The sequence below is a fragment of the Cololabis saira genome, chromosome 20, assembly GCF_033807715.1.
Source record: "Cololabis saira isolate AMF1-May2022 chromosome 20, fColSai1.1, whole genome shotgun sequence".
NCBI classification, from domain to species: Eukaryota; Metazoa; Chordata; class Actinopteri; order Beloniformes; family Belonidae; genus Cololabis; species Cololabis saira.
Window position 1 is genome coordinate 16,362,791 of NC_084606.1, and position 16,142 is coordinate 16,378,932.

Below are 16,142 nucleotides of genomic sequence, written 5' to 3' on the forward strand. Positions count from 1 at the left end.
CATTTGAAAAAGTTCCAATTTTCTTGACCACACAGATCAGCTCCATAGCAGACTTCTGTGATGAATATTTGCTGGATGTGTTGATTGATACTCTAGTTAAGTTCTGTGACTCGTAACCTTGCCATACCTTAGCTTCGACTGAATTGACGCCACTGCCTTTATACCCCGTATTTTTTAAAATTGTATACTGTGTAGGATTTTATATGGTTTTTTATAGTACATCCTGCACCTCTTATGCCTAACCACACTGCAGTGACACAAGAATGTCCCTGTTTGGATCAATAAAGTTTGTATATTGATCCAACTGTACGATGAAACTGCTGGGTTTGTGTTGGCCCTGAGGGGTCTGGGGGGTGACGCTTGCTAAAACAGCTTTCTCTGCCCCCGAGGACATGCAGCTGGACTCTCTCTAGGCTCACAAGCCTCTACCTGGGTCATGGGTCAAGCTACGCCCACCTCCAACCATTTCAGGACCCCTCTAACCCGACTACCGGGAGCACTGGCCGACCACATCTGTAACAAGTGCTGACAGCAATGAAACGAGGACTGGCACGCTGGGACATTTAAAATGAGGAAGTACATTAATATTTACTAGCATCAAATGTCAACTTGACACACTGAACCTAGAGGGGTGTGTCCCAGATTCTTGTTACACCCACTCAACATACTGTAGTGCCAGTCAGTAAAAGGATAAAGACGCTTCTTCAGAAAACCTGAGTGACGTCACAGGGTTTTTTGTCCAGTTCTTTTTATATAGACCAAGAAATTGACATGAAAGCATTTTTTATTTGCTATGAAAAAAAACATAAAATGCTCAAGAAAAAGATCGTCTTCCTAAGTTTTAAAATGTTAACAGAACTTTAAAATCAATCAATCAATCAATCAATCATTTATTTCAAACTAACAAAACCACAACTCTCGTACTACAAAACAGGAACAGAAAGTTACAGGACACCATTGAACAGAACAAACAACAATACCAACAACAGACACTATAACAAAACAAAAACAAACACTGTTTGCAAAGGGGATGGCAGAAGCAAAGCTTATTAATTTCCATCCCCCGCCAACACACATATAACAAAGACAACCATAACACAAAGTTACTCCCTTAAACCCCTCTTCCCCTCAATCATTTCATTTCTTTACATCAATTCATCTCCTCTTCCCTTTTATACATTTCAAAGACTGCTTTTCTTTTTTTTATATATATATGTTTTTCACTAGCAAGGACCACGCCATCAACAGGATACGTTTAAAGGATTTATTGATACGAAGATGATGACGATGATGATGATAATGGCGATGACGATGATGATGATCTATGGATCGGTCGATGCGTTGTGGGGAAGCTGGTAGGGAATCCGCCGCAGCTCCCGGGCAACGACGAACCCCCTAGGAATCTATGAGGTAGAGAAAGAGAGGGAAGAAGGAGAAGAGAAAAGGGGTGGGGGGGAGGGGTGCAGAGACGAGAGCGAAGAGGAACTGCGGGTTAGTCTGGTATTTGAAGGTTTGCCGGAAGAGGCGTGGTGCCGGAGGAGGCGTGGTTGAGGCGTGGTCCTGCTCCCGAAATTCGCTTGTTAAGCTCCAATTCACTAGCAAGGACCACGCCATCAACAGGATACGTTTAAAGGATTTATTGATACGAAGATGATGACGATGATGATGATAATGGCGATGACGATGATGATGATCTATGGATCGGTCGATGCGTTGTGGGGAAGCTGGTAGGGAATCTGCCGCAGCTCCCGGGCAACGACGAACCCCCAAAACCGTGGATTATTTAAGGAGATGAGACTGAGCGGATCTGAGGTCGCTAAGATCTGAGCAAATGTAGCGATGATAGTTGGGAGGACCATCGGCCCGCGGGCTGTATGAGGTGCTCTGGGATACGTAGCGGGAGGCTGAAGTGGCGGCTCCGATCCTAGGAGTGACCGGAGTAGTGCGTTGGGGAGATGCCAGATAAGGAGAGTATATGGCGGAAGCGATGGTGAAACCAGAACTGGTGACGACTGTCCTGACTCGGACGCAAGGATCTGTCAAAGATGTGCTCTGTGTTTTCCAGGAAGACAAGTAGTTGGCCAGGGTCTCGAAGTATTCAGGGGTGATTGGTCTTCGGGGATGAGAAACGAGAAAGAGAGTCGGTGATGGTGGTGGAGTGACCGGGGACATGCGCTGCATGGAGGATAAATTGATGTATGGCTGAGTGCCAGACTAGACGGCGCATGAACGGCATGATGGATGTGGAGTTGGAGCGTCCTTTATTAATTATGTCGATACTTATCGATATGAAGATGATGGCGATGATGGTGGCGAAGAGATGACGAGGATGATGGCAATGAATGATGATGGCGGTGATGATGGCGATGATGATAGCGATGACGATGATGATGATGGCGATGATGATGGCGATGACGAAGGCGATGACGAAGGCGAAGACGAAGGCGATAACGATGAAGATGGTGATAACGATTATGATGCCAATGATGATGGCGAAGATGATGGCGATGAAGATGATGGCGATGACGAAGGCAATGACGAAGGCGATAACGATGACGATGAAGATGGCGATAACGATTACGATGCCAATGATGATGGCGAAGATGATGGCGATGATGATGGCGATGAAGATGATGGCGATGACGAAGGCGATAACGATGACGATGAAGATGGCGATAACGATGACGATGCCAATGATGATGGCGAAGATGATGGCGATGACGAAGGCGATGACGATGCCGATAACGATGCCGATAACGATGCCGATAACGATGCCAATGACGATGCCAATGACGATGCCAATGACGATGGCAATGACGATGATGATCTATGGTTCGGTCGATACGTTGTGGTATTCGTTTGCACGCTCTGAGGGCCATCCTGCTGCGAACCATCTGCCATCGTAAAAGCCCCCAAAACCGATTGAAGGAGCAGCGTCAGTGTATGGATTGATGTCATGGGGGTGAGCCAGTTGGTCATCATGAAGAAAGTGATCCCCTTCCAGGTGGCAAGGAGGTTGAGCCACAACGAAGCTCGGCACGGCTCGAGTTGTCTGGGCAGATGGGAGACAGAGATGGAACAGCGGAAGCGATGGATGGCAATGGGGAGATGAAGGCCCGCCCTTGGGGAATAATGCGCGTGGCAAAATTGAGGCCCAGGAGGGAGAGGAGTTGACGTTTGGTGCAGCCTGGGGCTAAGAGGAAATAAGAAGACCGATAAATAAGAAGACCGATTCAGTTGAGCTTTTCGGTTGGAAGAGAAGCCTGAAACAGATCCGTATCGAGAGTGATACCGAGGAATTCGAGGTAGGTGGAGGGGCCCGCCGTTTTCTCAGCAGACAAAGGAACCCCGAGTTCGGAGAAAACGGAAGTCAGGGTGGCCGGGCCAGAAGCGGGTGGCGATGAGAGAGGGGTAACGATGAGGAATCATTCAAGAGATGGACGAGGAAGGAATGCCGTGGTTGTTGGAGAGGATCCAGCAGAGGGCCTCTGAAGGTGTCGAAAAGTTAGGGGCTGCTCTTGCGGCCGAAGGTGAGCCTGACTGCAAGTAGTATGCACTTCGCCAGTGAACGCTGAAGTACACCAGCCCGGAAGCGGGTGGCGATGAGAGAGGGTGCCAGAAACCCTGGCCGGATCTAGCGGCTGTAGTTGGTGGAGGTGGGCTGGGGGGGGCAGTGGCATCCCGGTGCCAGTAACCCCGGCTGAAGTTAGCTGTTGTAGGTGCTGGAGGTGGATTAGGTGCTGGAGGTGGGATGAGGGGGGCAGTGGCATCCCGGTGCCAGAAACCCCGGCCGGATCTAGCTGCTGTAGTTGGTGGAGGTGGGCTGAGGGGGGCAGTGGCATCACAGTGCCAGAAACCCCAGCTGGATCTAGCTGCTGTAGTTGGTGGAGGTGGGCTGGGGGGGGCAGTGGCATCCCGGTGCCAGAAACCCCAGCCGGATCTAGCTGCTGTAGTGGCATCCCGGTGCCAGAAACCCCAGCCGGATCTAGCTGCTGTAGTGGCATCCCGGTGCCAAGGACCTTGGGGAGGGAGGGAGGAGATTGCTGGTGTGGGTGGAAATCCGACCTGCGACGACGGCTATGGGCTGATCCGGATTGTACGCGTCCTCTTCCCTCCGATGGCGGAGGTGGGCTGGAAAGGCTGGAAGACGGTGAGCTGCAGTAATGCCGGATGTTCAGAAGGGATGAACCGTGGACGACATGTGGACGACTGAAGAGACAGAAGTTTCTGGGCGGCTGTCGGGCTCGGGAGAGCGGTGTTTCGGGCACGGCGGCGGCTGAGGAGTTTACCTCCTCCGAAACATGGCGGGGTGTGCTAGCATCCCGGTGCTAGTAACACCGCTGAGTTAGCTGTTGTAGGTGCCGCGGGTGGGCTGAGGGGGGCTAGCAACCCGGTGCTAGCGGCCCTGGCTGAGTTAGTTGTTGTAGGTGCTGGGGGTGGGCTGGGGGGGGGCTAGCAACCCGGTGCTAGTTACCCCGGCCCCGAAGTTAACTGTTGTAGGTTTGTTTGCGCAGGTTTGGCTGGAACCGGAGAAGTGCGGGAAGCAAAAGTGTTGGGATGACGGGCGGCGGGACCAGCCGCGGACAGGGCGAAACGAGCAGCTGCCCGCGGGGCCGGAACGAGTCGAGGAAGAAAACCGGGCCGAAATGCGGTGGGAGGGAGGCCAGGCACTGGCCGGAACTGGGGAACGGCGGGAAGCGAAAGCGTTGGGATGACGGATGGCGGGATTAGCTGTGGACGGGGTGAAATGAGTAGTTGCCTGCGGGGCCGGAACGGGTTGAGGAAGGAAACTGGGTTGAAATGTGGTGGGAGGGATGCCAGGTACCGACATCACGATGCCGGTGGCCCCCAACCAAGGTAACCTGTTGGGACTGATGGAGCTGGGAAGCAGAGGATCCTGGCAACCCGGTGCCAAGAGCCCCTTCTAGCGCTGGCAGTTGAGGCTGCTGAATGAGCATAGCGTGGGTTTCTAGCATCCCGGTGCTAATAACCCTGGCTGAGTTAGCTGTTGTAGGTGCCGGGGGTGGAATGGGGGGGGGGGGGGGGGGCTAGCATCCCGGTGCTAGCAACCCCGGCCGGATCGCTGCTGTACTTGCTGGAGGTGGGAGCTAGCAACCCGGTGCTAGCAACCCCGGCTGGATCGCTGCTGTACTTGCTGGAGGTGGGCGCTAGCAACCCGGTGCTAGCAGCCCCGGCTGGATCGCTGCTGTACTTTCTGGAGGTGGGCTGAGGTGGGAGCTAGCAACCCGGTGCTAGCAACCCCGGCCGAAGTTAGCTGTTGTACTTGCTGGGGGTGGGCTGAGGTGGGAGCTAGCAACCCCGGCCGAAGTTAGCTGTTGTACTTGCTGGAGGTGGGCTGAGGTGGGAGCTAGCAACCCCGGCCGAAGTTAGCTGTTGTACTTGCTGGAGGTGGGCAGTGTAACGATGGAATCGTTTATGTTTCCACGCGGACGGCTTAAGGTGAAAGACCGCTCATGTGCAGTTGAGGTTCCTGCAATGAGGCAACGTTGTTCGGAGATTATGTTTAACGAGAATGTTAATAAAATACCTTGTGAGTAAAGGTAATGTTCAACGTCCGGTTTGCACGATCGCTTCTCTTTTACTATTGCGGTCTATGGGAAAAGCTTTCGGGGCCCCATGGGATTTTTTTTTTTTTTTTTTTTTTTGCGCGCAGTACCGCGGCTGGCCACTGGAAAATCTGAGTGCGAGACCTGGGGGTCGACGTCACGGCGCGCCATCGGAGTTGGTGTGATGACGTCATCCGGAAGAGCGCAGGTGTCGGCGGGGCTGATGGCATGGCAGGCTGGCATGAGATGGTTGAGAAGTTTTTTCTTTTTTGTCCATGCGGTGAAAAGGGGCTCCTCCACCAGGCGGTGGCCCTATGGAGGGTGGCGACGGTCCAGCCCGAAACACCTGCAGAAGGCGGGCCGTCGGGGCCCCCGCCGGGCGTGGCGAGACCGCCGATGACCGAGGCGGGCCAGGAGACAGGGAGGACGCCATGGCGGGCTGCCGCAATACCGGATGTTAAGGAGAGATGGACTAGACGGGATGGATCACTCACCGGGTTGGTGGACCGGGATAACCGGGGGCTCCGCGCGTGGCTGAGAGAGAGAGGAAAAAAGGGTTTTGAGAAACACGTGCGCGGCGGAAGAATAAACCGCCGCCAGAGCGGCAGCTGACGGCGCAACGGGTTGACGGCCAGGAGACACGGGAGAGGAATCGGGGACCCGCGGCGACGATCCGGATGTTCAGTAGAGATGGACCGGACGCGGATCGCTGAGGAGACGGGGCTCGGGCGGCCCCGCGGCCGCCAGGGAGAGCGGCGCTTCGGGCGCGGCTGAAAGTTTTTCTCCTCGGGATCTCGATCGGCTGATGTTTGCTGGTGATCTCCTGCAAGCAGATCGTTGTCCGATGGTGATCGACACGAGATCCATGCCGGCCGTCGGACCCCGCCGGAGCGTGGGAACTCCGGGACCGGTGGATTGCGCACCTGCGGCGCTTCCGGCATGGCACGGCTGAAAGTTTTTTCTCCTCCGGATCTTGATCAGACTGGTGTTTGCTGATGATCCCCTGCAAACAAGTCTCATCCGATGGCGATAAAGACACGAGATCCATATCTGAATGGGTGAGTAACGATCTGAGATACGAGCGTGTAGTAGTGTTGTCGTGCTTGCGGTTCTGGTTCGGAGAACGAGAGTGGACGTGCTGCAGAGACGAGAGCGAAGAGGAACTGCGGGTTAGTCTGGTATTTGAAGGTTTGCCGGAAGAGGCGTGGTGCCGGAGGAGGCGTGGTTGAGGCGTGGTCCTGCTCCCGAAATTCGCTTGTTAAGCTCCAATTATTGGCAGATTGTTTCCACAATACAGAGCAAAACAGATGAACATTACTTTTTTTTTTCTCCCTCTCCCCGTCCCACCCCCCATGGTTATCATCATTAACTTTGGGAATAGCAAAAAATAAATAAAAATAAACAAAAAATAAAACAAATAATAACAATAAAATTTAAAAAAAAATAGTAAATAAATAAAAATAAAAAGATACTAATATAGTGTGTTCCACAACTTTATTAAAGTAGTTTTAGTGCTTTATTCTCAGAACAGTGTGCAGGTGAAACTGTCTGGACATCATTTTCAGCTCCTTTTTTCTCCAATTTTTTTATTTTTTTTATGTCAGATTGTTAAGTTTCCTTTGGGAATAGCAAAAAATAAATAAAAATAAACAAAAAATAAAACAAATAATAACAATAAAATAAAAAAAAATAGTAAATAAATAAAAATAAAAAGATACTAATATAGTGACATAAAAGTAGTAGTAGTGCAATGACTGTAAACTTAAATAAGAAAATAAAGTGAGAACGAAACCGAGATGGGTTATCTAGAGATTAATAATTATTTCTTAGATCAATAATTAGCAATTTCAGTACAAGTAACAAGTTATATACTAGTAAACACTTGAGTCGGAATGTTGTCATATATCACCTCCAGAGTTATATACCAATGTAATTGGGCTGTTACTATTAAAGACTGCTTTTCTGTACTTACTTTTAAATTGACTGACACTTTGACTAAGTTTAATTTCATCTTCTAAACTGTTCCACAGAATAACCCCTCCAACAGAAACACACATAGGCTACTTTTAAGAGTTGATCTACACTTTGTTGTTGCAATTTAAGTTTTCCTCTTAAGTCATACCTTTTACAACCTTCCCTGTCATGAAATAATTTTTGAATTATACTTGGAAGAAGATAGTTTTTCGCTTTATACATGATTAGTGCAGTTTTCAATTTTACCAAGTCAAAAAATTTTAATGCAGAGGCCTTAAAAAGTAGATTAGTGTGATCATTGAACCTGACATTGAAAACTGAGAAAAATGAGCATACTGTAACTGATGACTGTAAACAAGCAAATGAAAATCCGGGAGCTCAAATTGCTTCATGTGTCCGTTTTTAAATTCCCTTAATGTGTACAGACAAAATAAATAAATGTTAACTTCCACAATCCTGTCCAGTGAGAGTCATTACTGCTCTCTTTATGACATTTCAGCACACAGCGGAGAGAATATTTGACTTGTTATTGCTTGCGGAGAAAACGTCAACGCGAGTTTTGCAACAGACTACATCCTCGCTTTTTCCGATGAATCCGTCAGGGCTATCTCAGCTGAAACGAAACTGAAATAGTCGAGGGGTTTGCATTTAAAGAGACGTCGAGAGGAGAGATGAGATAAGATCCGTCCGAAGCCCCGAGAGAAGCGGAGCGCCAGGTAAGAGCCGCGCTGCGCAATTACGCACGAATATAATAACATTTAACTGCTTATTGACCGTGTCAAAGATGGATTCTCAGCTGAGAAAGAAAAAAACTTAAAACAAGTCTTGAAAACTTCTAGTTTCATTCGCCTTACCTTCTGTGTTGTGTTTTTTTGTGTTAATATGTCAAAACGAGTATTCTGCAAATTATGTTTAAAGCTCATAAAAAAACTTTACCAATCAACATTCAGAAAAGATTTGAAAAAAGAAAAAGCAAGTATAACTTAAAAGGAACAGAGATTTTTATAAAACCAAGATGCAGGACAAAATTGATGGAACGTTGTGTTTCTGTGAAAGGAATCAATTTATGGAACAATCTGAACAAAGAAAACAAAGAATCCAAATCAAACATTACATTCAAAAGAACAATTAAAGCCTGTATGTTAAGGAAATATAACGAAAAATGTTGAGTTGGATTGACATACCCGTAGGCGGTGGTCATTTTATTTAATGTTATTTTAATTTTATTTTAGTTGTTTTTATTCACTTAGTTGTTTTTTTTTTTTTTTTAATTATTATTTATTTATGTTATTTGTGAAAGGGGCAGATCAGATAATATTCTTCTTCTTTCTGCTCCCTTTTCATTCATAAGTTAGGAACATTTGTATTTGTGTTTTGTATTAAGCAGGGGTGGTTTAGGGGCCTAGACAAAACTGAGCATAAGCCCCTCAGCCTGGAGACTTGCTCCAAAAGATCATTGACTCAGTACTGACCCCCTGTTGCATATGTTAATATCCACATCCCAATCTGATGAAGTTGGGACATTGTGTAAAATGTAAATGAAAACAGAATACTGTGATTTGCAAAACGCTTTTCAACAAGAGAAGAATTCTGTTTTTCAGACTGATAAGCTTAGTTGTTTTTTTCTTTTTGCTTTCTTTTAATTTGACGGCTGCAACACGTTCCTAGAATGCTGGGACTGTCGCCCGTTTACGTCACATCGTTACTTGGCATTATCCTGCTGAACTAGCAGAACAGGAAGTTGCTTGGATGGCAGCATATGTTGCTCAAAAAAATAATTAGTGGTTCCTTCATAGACGTGCGAGTTACCCATGATGCCATGGGCACTAACACACCTCCATACCATCACAGATGCTGGACTTTGAACTTTGCACTGATAGCAGTCTGGTTGGTCCTTTTCCTCTTGATGGTGTCCATGATTTCCATTAACAATTTTAAAGATCGCACTTTTTATACCCAGTCATGAACCCAACAAAGGTGTTTCAGAGTATTCCTTAATTCTTTTCTTGTCCTTGTCCCGGCTTATCTAAAATGTGTCGCAAGCATCAGCAAATATTTGCTAAAAAAAAAAAAAAAGGATCATCAGCTCGGCTTTACACCAACCAAAACCCCAAATAAACTATAGCTAAAAGTTATTTAATAAAAGATAAATGTTTTTCAAAATGTATTATACTAAACTAGGTGCTTGATAAATCATACACTCACATGCTGGTAATACAAATTACGACAGCAACAGTGAGACTCTTTACTGAAGGAGGCGAGGTCCGAGATGCATCAAAAGAGATAATTGTCTTCAAATATTTAGAAAGTAAATCAATCTGTCTAACACCATCACACACGGGGCGTGTTTGGACAAAACCGGTTCTAAATCGCTCTAATTTACCCTCTCTAAGCTGTCACGTCTCAAACTCCTCTCGCTGTCAATTTAAAAAAAACATGTTATAAACGTGAAGAGATGAAAAACAAACACCTTTGCTTCTATCACATGGGGTGCTTCAACCTCCCACTGGAGCTTAGCTTATTTTATATCAAATGCTGACTGGCTCAAGCTGCCTCAGGGTGTGTCTGAACAAGGACGGATCCACGGAGCCTCGCTCTCTCCTTTATACACCAGAACCTGCCCATACCGTATTCCTTTACCCTCTCAGACACGTTCATGTTTGACTGATGTTTTCATAAAACATCTGACATTTTGCTAATTGTTGTGTACAATCTGCAGCAGGTTGTACAATACACTTACTAGATGGAGACTGATTACTGCAGACATCCAGGTTGTCATGGCACAAATCGTCACTGTTATGACAGATCTAGATAATATTCAGGCAATTTTTTGTAGATCTAAAAGGAGCTTGTAGATCAAACTGACCCCCTCTCTTTTTTCCTCATAGGCCTAAAGCTGAGTCAACAACAAAGGTAAATTCTGGCTGAACTATCACAGGCCAACTCCTGTTTATGACTGAATACTATCCTCTGTCATTTCAAGTGTAAGGTTCTCATATGTGCTTTTCTTACTGTCACAAAAAATATGCATGAATGCATGCTCTCGTATGCTCTGCAGACACTCGACATGTCTGGCAAAAAACATCACAGTTGCAGCTGCTGCGGCTGGTCCAACTTGACGACTTACCGAGGCCTGAGAATCCACCAGGGGAAGATGGGCTGCACCCCAAAGGGACTGAGGATCCCGGAGAGTGCACAAAGCAATTACTATCCTAGATTAACTTACACGCCTACTCCAATCAAAATCGAGGACCCTTATTATGAAATCACCAAAGCTCCTGTCAGACCTGGTTAGTGCTACGGACCTGATACCAGCATGTTTTACCAGCCCATTGTTATGTACTGCCAGTAGCATTTTTAAATGAGATTGATCTTCTTGTCTTATATCTCTGTAGTCTTTGAGATGCCTCCACCGTCTTATAAATCCCTTAGAAGCTTGGACCAACGTCTGTCCACTGGTCCATCACAGGTACGGTAGATTTGTCCACTTAAAATAGGTTTCTGGAAATCATAATGATTCTAATTAATGTTATTTTGAGGCTTAATATTATTATCATATCTATTTACTTTGTTGTTTTACACCATGAACCTGCATTGGATTAAGAAGGTAAAGGGATTCATGGAGGAATACATTTTGAGGGCCGAAACGAGGCCCTCTAGTGGCGGTTTTGATGTACCTGCACTAAATGCCAGTAACTACATTTATATAAGTAAATGTATTTTCCTTTGGTTTTCCTCACTTAAACCACAAGGATGACTTTTAAAAATGAATTCAATTTGTGTAAAAGTTTCTCTTTCTTAGGGATTCAGTTACATATCACATGCAGTATGTAGTACAGTAGAGGAATATTGTACATTCATTATTTTATGTATTCTGTTGGACACGCTCTAACATTCTTTTGAGTGGGATATTTATATATATATATATATATATATATATATATATATATATATATATATATATATATATATATATATATATGCGTGTGGGTAGAGATTGAACAAAAATAATATGAATAATAAACTCAGATCTATTTTTCTGTAACAGGTTGGCAGAATTATGAACTCAACCATCCAAATGACTCCTCCATCCACACAGACACCAATGAAGGAGACGAACAATTCCTGTAAGCTCTACAACAACTCTTTACATCTTAACAGGAAGAACAGGATACCACACAGAAATTAGTAGAGTATAATTCTGTTATTTCTCTGTAGTATTTGGGAATTTCCCGGTCTCGTTTCGAACTGTCACAAGCTCACACCAAGCTCTTCCAGTGCTGGATTTCTCCACTGGGACATTGCAGGTATGGTGGATTTGTTGACTTCAGTCTGTATCTTGAAATCAACGTGATTCTGGTTTGATTGTCCCACTGAGTTCCTGATCAGCCGAAAGAAATCCTCTGATTTAATGGTGTCTTTTTTTAAAACAGAGGGAATACACATCTTAATCCCAGTACTCCAGAGTTTTAAAGTCTTCTGTCGCTGGTGAAGACATGCAAATGTGAAAGCTGAAGTAACAATGTCTAACATCATAGACGGAGAATTAGAGGACCAACGGGTCCAAGCTCAATCATTTCTAACAGCTTTGACATGAAGTTTCTCCAATAACTAAAATGTAGGCAGAAAAAAGCTGTGAATTAAACTTGGTCGCTGAACAAAAGTCCATGCATGAAAAAAGGCAGCAAAAAAAAGGAAATGAGAAACACCAGCAACACGATGATGAGAGTGAGATTCTAGCAAATGACAACATCAGACATGCAGGACAAATCTACATTTAATAGGATTTAATGAGGAAAGATCCTGTTGTTTTTGTCGATTAGAAAAGCAGCGTATTCAGAAACAGAACAAAGGTTTGAGACAATTACCGGTAAACAACAGATAGACGTTTGCATAGGAAATAAATAAGGACACTTTGTTTTAAACATATTCTTAATTATTGAAATGATTACCTATAATGCATCTGTCTCCGCCAGGCTGACGTGACGCTGTCAGTGATGTCAACCATCCAGATGAGTTCTCCATCCACACCAACCCAGATGTTGGAGACAAACAAGTCATGTAAGCTTTGCAACGACTGTTTATATCCTAACAGGACATAGAAACTGAAGTCAAACCTTCCGATCCTTATTTCCCTGCAGACTTTCAGACTCCACCCCTCTCCTATCAGGCCGTTAAGAGTTCGGACACAGCTCGTCGAGCGCTGGACTTCTCCACGGTGCAGGTGAGCTGTTTTTTTGTGTGGCAGCGTGCAGCGATGCTGTTCTCCAGCCCAGGAGATGCAGACCTGGTTGCTGAGGAGATTCAGCCGAGTTGTGCTGAAGCAACTCGGCTGAAAAACTCCAGAGTGATTTTAGAGAACTCAAAGCTGCAGGGCTGTGAACGAGAACAAAAAAAAGAGAGTAGTTTGATCTGATGGAAGCAACACGACAGTGAGCAGCTTCTCTCTTGCTGCTTTCTTATCTGTGGGTAAATTGCAGTTTGTCAGACTTCTTGTCTGTATTGTTAAGGTGGGGCAGCTGAGGGAGCATCTTCCAGCTGCAGGTGAGGAAACCATCATGGATCTGAAGAAGAAAGAGAAGGAAAAAGCACGGGAAGCTGAAAAACTGCTGCAGGTAAATAGATTTGAGTTATTTTTTTAGTAACGTCATCTTTTCCAGTAGTCTCCATGGGTTTCTCCCAGTGCCATACTCACCTGGAAGACATGAATATTTAGCATGAAATGCACAATGTGCTCAAACTTGTACGCTCAGGGTCGTCGCTCTCGCTCATTAAGCCCAAGACTCTCAGGAGTGATACTTTTGTCATCATCTGAAGCATCTGGAAACAAATTTATGATGGTGTCAATGTGGAAAGAGAGGAAACAGACAACACACATACGTCTTTTAATGTCAGCTCGTCCTTGATTTACTGTCATCAGAGTCATCAGTTTGTTTGTTGGTCACTAGGAACAAAAGAAGGTCGCTGAGGCCGCTTGCTGACACGTCACTCAATAAAGGGGAAAAGAAAAGGCCATTGAATTAGTTCAGAAAGTGATGCAGGTTTATTGTAACAAAAGATCAAAAGGCAACAATCAATCATTATAAATAATCTTCAGATAAAACTAGTTTGTTGAGGAAAAAATATTAACTCTTATTTGTAGGTGCAAAGGAAAAAAATAATCTCACGAGGAAAACAAAAATATTGCTCACGCCTCTGAGCCTCTTCAGCATAAGAAGAAGGAGTAATACAAAACATGTACTGTATGTTGTACTATTATACAAATTTATTGAAACACATGGCGAGTCAAACATTTACCAAAGCAGCTGCCAAACACTCCTAAACAAAGTAGCCGGAGACGGTGGTTCTGCAGAACTGCGACAGTAAATCCTTTCTAAAGAGTGGAGCTCCGACGTGGAGCTCCATTCTTTAGTAGGGATTTCATATGGATCCAAACCGTTAATAATCATTATTTTCTCCATAAACTGCTCCCTGGCTTCCTTGTTTAATAATAATAATAATAATAATAACTTGCATTTATATAGCGCCTTTCAAAGAACCCAAGGTCGCTTAACAGATCATGAAAAAGGAAAACCAAGGAAGAACAAACAAAACAAAACACCATCGGGACAAAACGACAGGGGGGGGGGGGCACTAATGGGGAAAAGCCAGGGTGAAAAGGTGGGTTTTAAGATGTGTTTAAGGTATCCCGGTAAATTCCAGTTCCTTTCCAGCAGTTTAACATCTTTTTTTTTGCGTTCCGTCTGTTCACTTGGTGAAACAGAAAAGTCCGTCCCGTCTTCATTCACTATCAAAACAAATGCACGCGACGGGACAGGATCTTTCCGGCAGTACGCGCTGGTGCTCATGGGAAAGGTAGTGTTCTTTCTGGTAAAGCACTACCGCTTTTGTCCAAAAGATGCCGCCAAACTCAACAAAAGCTGACAGTTCTGTTGTGCTGCTTTAACTCAAAGTACCATTATAATTAAGCAAAGCAAAAATATGTTGTTTTGGCTGCTACAGTCACTATGATCCTCTTTGATGCTGTCCGACTGCGATGATACCCTGGTGAGTTTTTTGCAGTAGGAGAAGCCCCTGACAGATAAAAGGAGCGGCTGCCACGTCACGACGATAGCATGGCAGCCCAAGGGCAGGCCCTGTAGAGGCCGGGTTTCACCCCGGCAGACTCCAGGTACAGGCTTTACTAAGATGCCTCTGAGTCTAAGATGTAGGCAAGAAAGGCACACGTGCTTAAGCTTAAATAAAGTACAGAAACATATTTTCTAATTATATGAAGATGGGAGATACCTCCAAGTGGGTCAAACAAGACGTCAATGCCAACTCTATGCATAGACTTATGGAGAGGTTACCTTGTGTTGCCATGGTTTCCTGGAGGTTTCACTTGTTTCTGTTCCCGTCTGTCAAGGAAAAACACGACCGAATGAGGGCTGATTTGCAACAGAAAATCAGCACTAGAGAGCGAAAGATAGCCGAAGTCAGTTCATCTGCAAAAACCTGCATGGTAAGCTGCGGACGCTGATGAACGGTTTGATTTGTTTTCTTGGGATTGATTCAATATGTACGTGTTCCATCACTCTTTTCAGAAGAGTTTGGATAGCGAGAAGCTGGAGATCGACGCAGTGTTCTCGGAGGTGATAACAATTGTGCAGGATGCTTGGGAGGAAGCCCTTCTGCCTCTGGAGAAGAGGTGAGTCCTGCTTTAGTAACATTGCTCACGCTTTAAAGAGTAAAGAGCTTAACATCGCCGGAGTTAGGGATCTTTTATGGAAGGTCATTTCTTATTCTCAGGAAAAAAACACTGAAAAGAGAGGCTCAAAGCCTGGTGCAGAGGCTGCAGACAGAAGTTGACAGACTTAAGGACACCATTGATGAGCTGGAGAGAGACCGAGACGCCCAGGTGAGCCATCCCGGCATCACGCCTCTCATTGCAGCACATTTGCTTTACCTTCAACTCATTTGAATAGATTTTGCATATTGCCAGCGTTTGATCTCTTCCTTGGACATTTACAGGTTTTTCCACTCCAAGGCCTGGATGAATCAGGCTGGGGGAAAAGTGTTGACACTTCATGCTCCTTTGGGACCCTGAGAGCAACAACTTCTACCATGATGAAAGAGATCCAGCAGAAACTGGAAGACCTGTCCCCCCTCGGTGAGCCCTCACGTTTTTCAAGCCTTATATTGTGTTTCGATTAAGATATGCATTTAACTGCAATGTAATTATTAAAAAAATATCTCTCTTTCTGCAGAGCTCAAGAGGATCCCAGCATTTGCAGGTGTGTATGTGCACGTGTGCATGGACAGTTGTCCAATGTGTGAAACTCCAAGGTTGGGACACTAATGTTGGAGCATCTGGTAGCTGGTTTGGGTTTATTTTGTTGTTTATTTGCAATAATTTATGCACAGATTTGAATTATTTCTATCTTTATTTTTTTGTTGTTTTTTTGGGAAAAAAAACCTTACACGGTGTTAAGACATTTACAGAGAAGGTTACTGTTGGCTACTTGTTGGTATATGGCAGCAAAAATAATTACTTAAAAAATAAACTTATTATCCATCTCAACTTTGACGATTACAGATAATATTATGATGTTTTGAAGTTTC

General features: G+C 45.1%; 1 protein-coding gene across 1 annotated transcript; it reads left to right on the forward strand.

Moving 5' to 3' along the window:
• The first annotated feature begins 8,200 nt into the window (after positions 1–8,200).
• LOC133420463 (uncharacterized) lies at positions 8,201–15,879 on the forward strand. Its single transcript, XM_061710158.1, has 13 exons — positions 8,201–8,257; positions 10,430–10,454; positions 10,600–10,831; positions 10,937–11,010; positions 11,590–11,668; positions 11,760–11,848; positions 12,518–12,602; positions 12,683–12,765; positions 13,052–13,156; positions 15,125–15,228; positions 15,330–15,438; positions 15,552–15,690; positions 15,788–15,879. The coding sequence occupies exons 3-13, from the start codon at positions 10,609–10,611 to the stop codon at positions 15,877–15,879; spliced, it is 1,182 nt and encodes a 393-aa protein (XP_061566142.1). The 5' UTR covers positions 8,201–8,257; positions 10,430–10,454; positions 10,600–10,608.
• Positions 15,880–16,142: the final 263 nt, after the last annotated feature.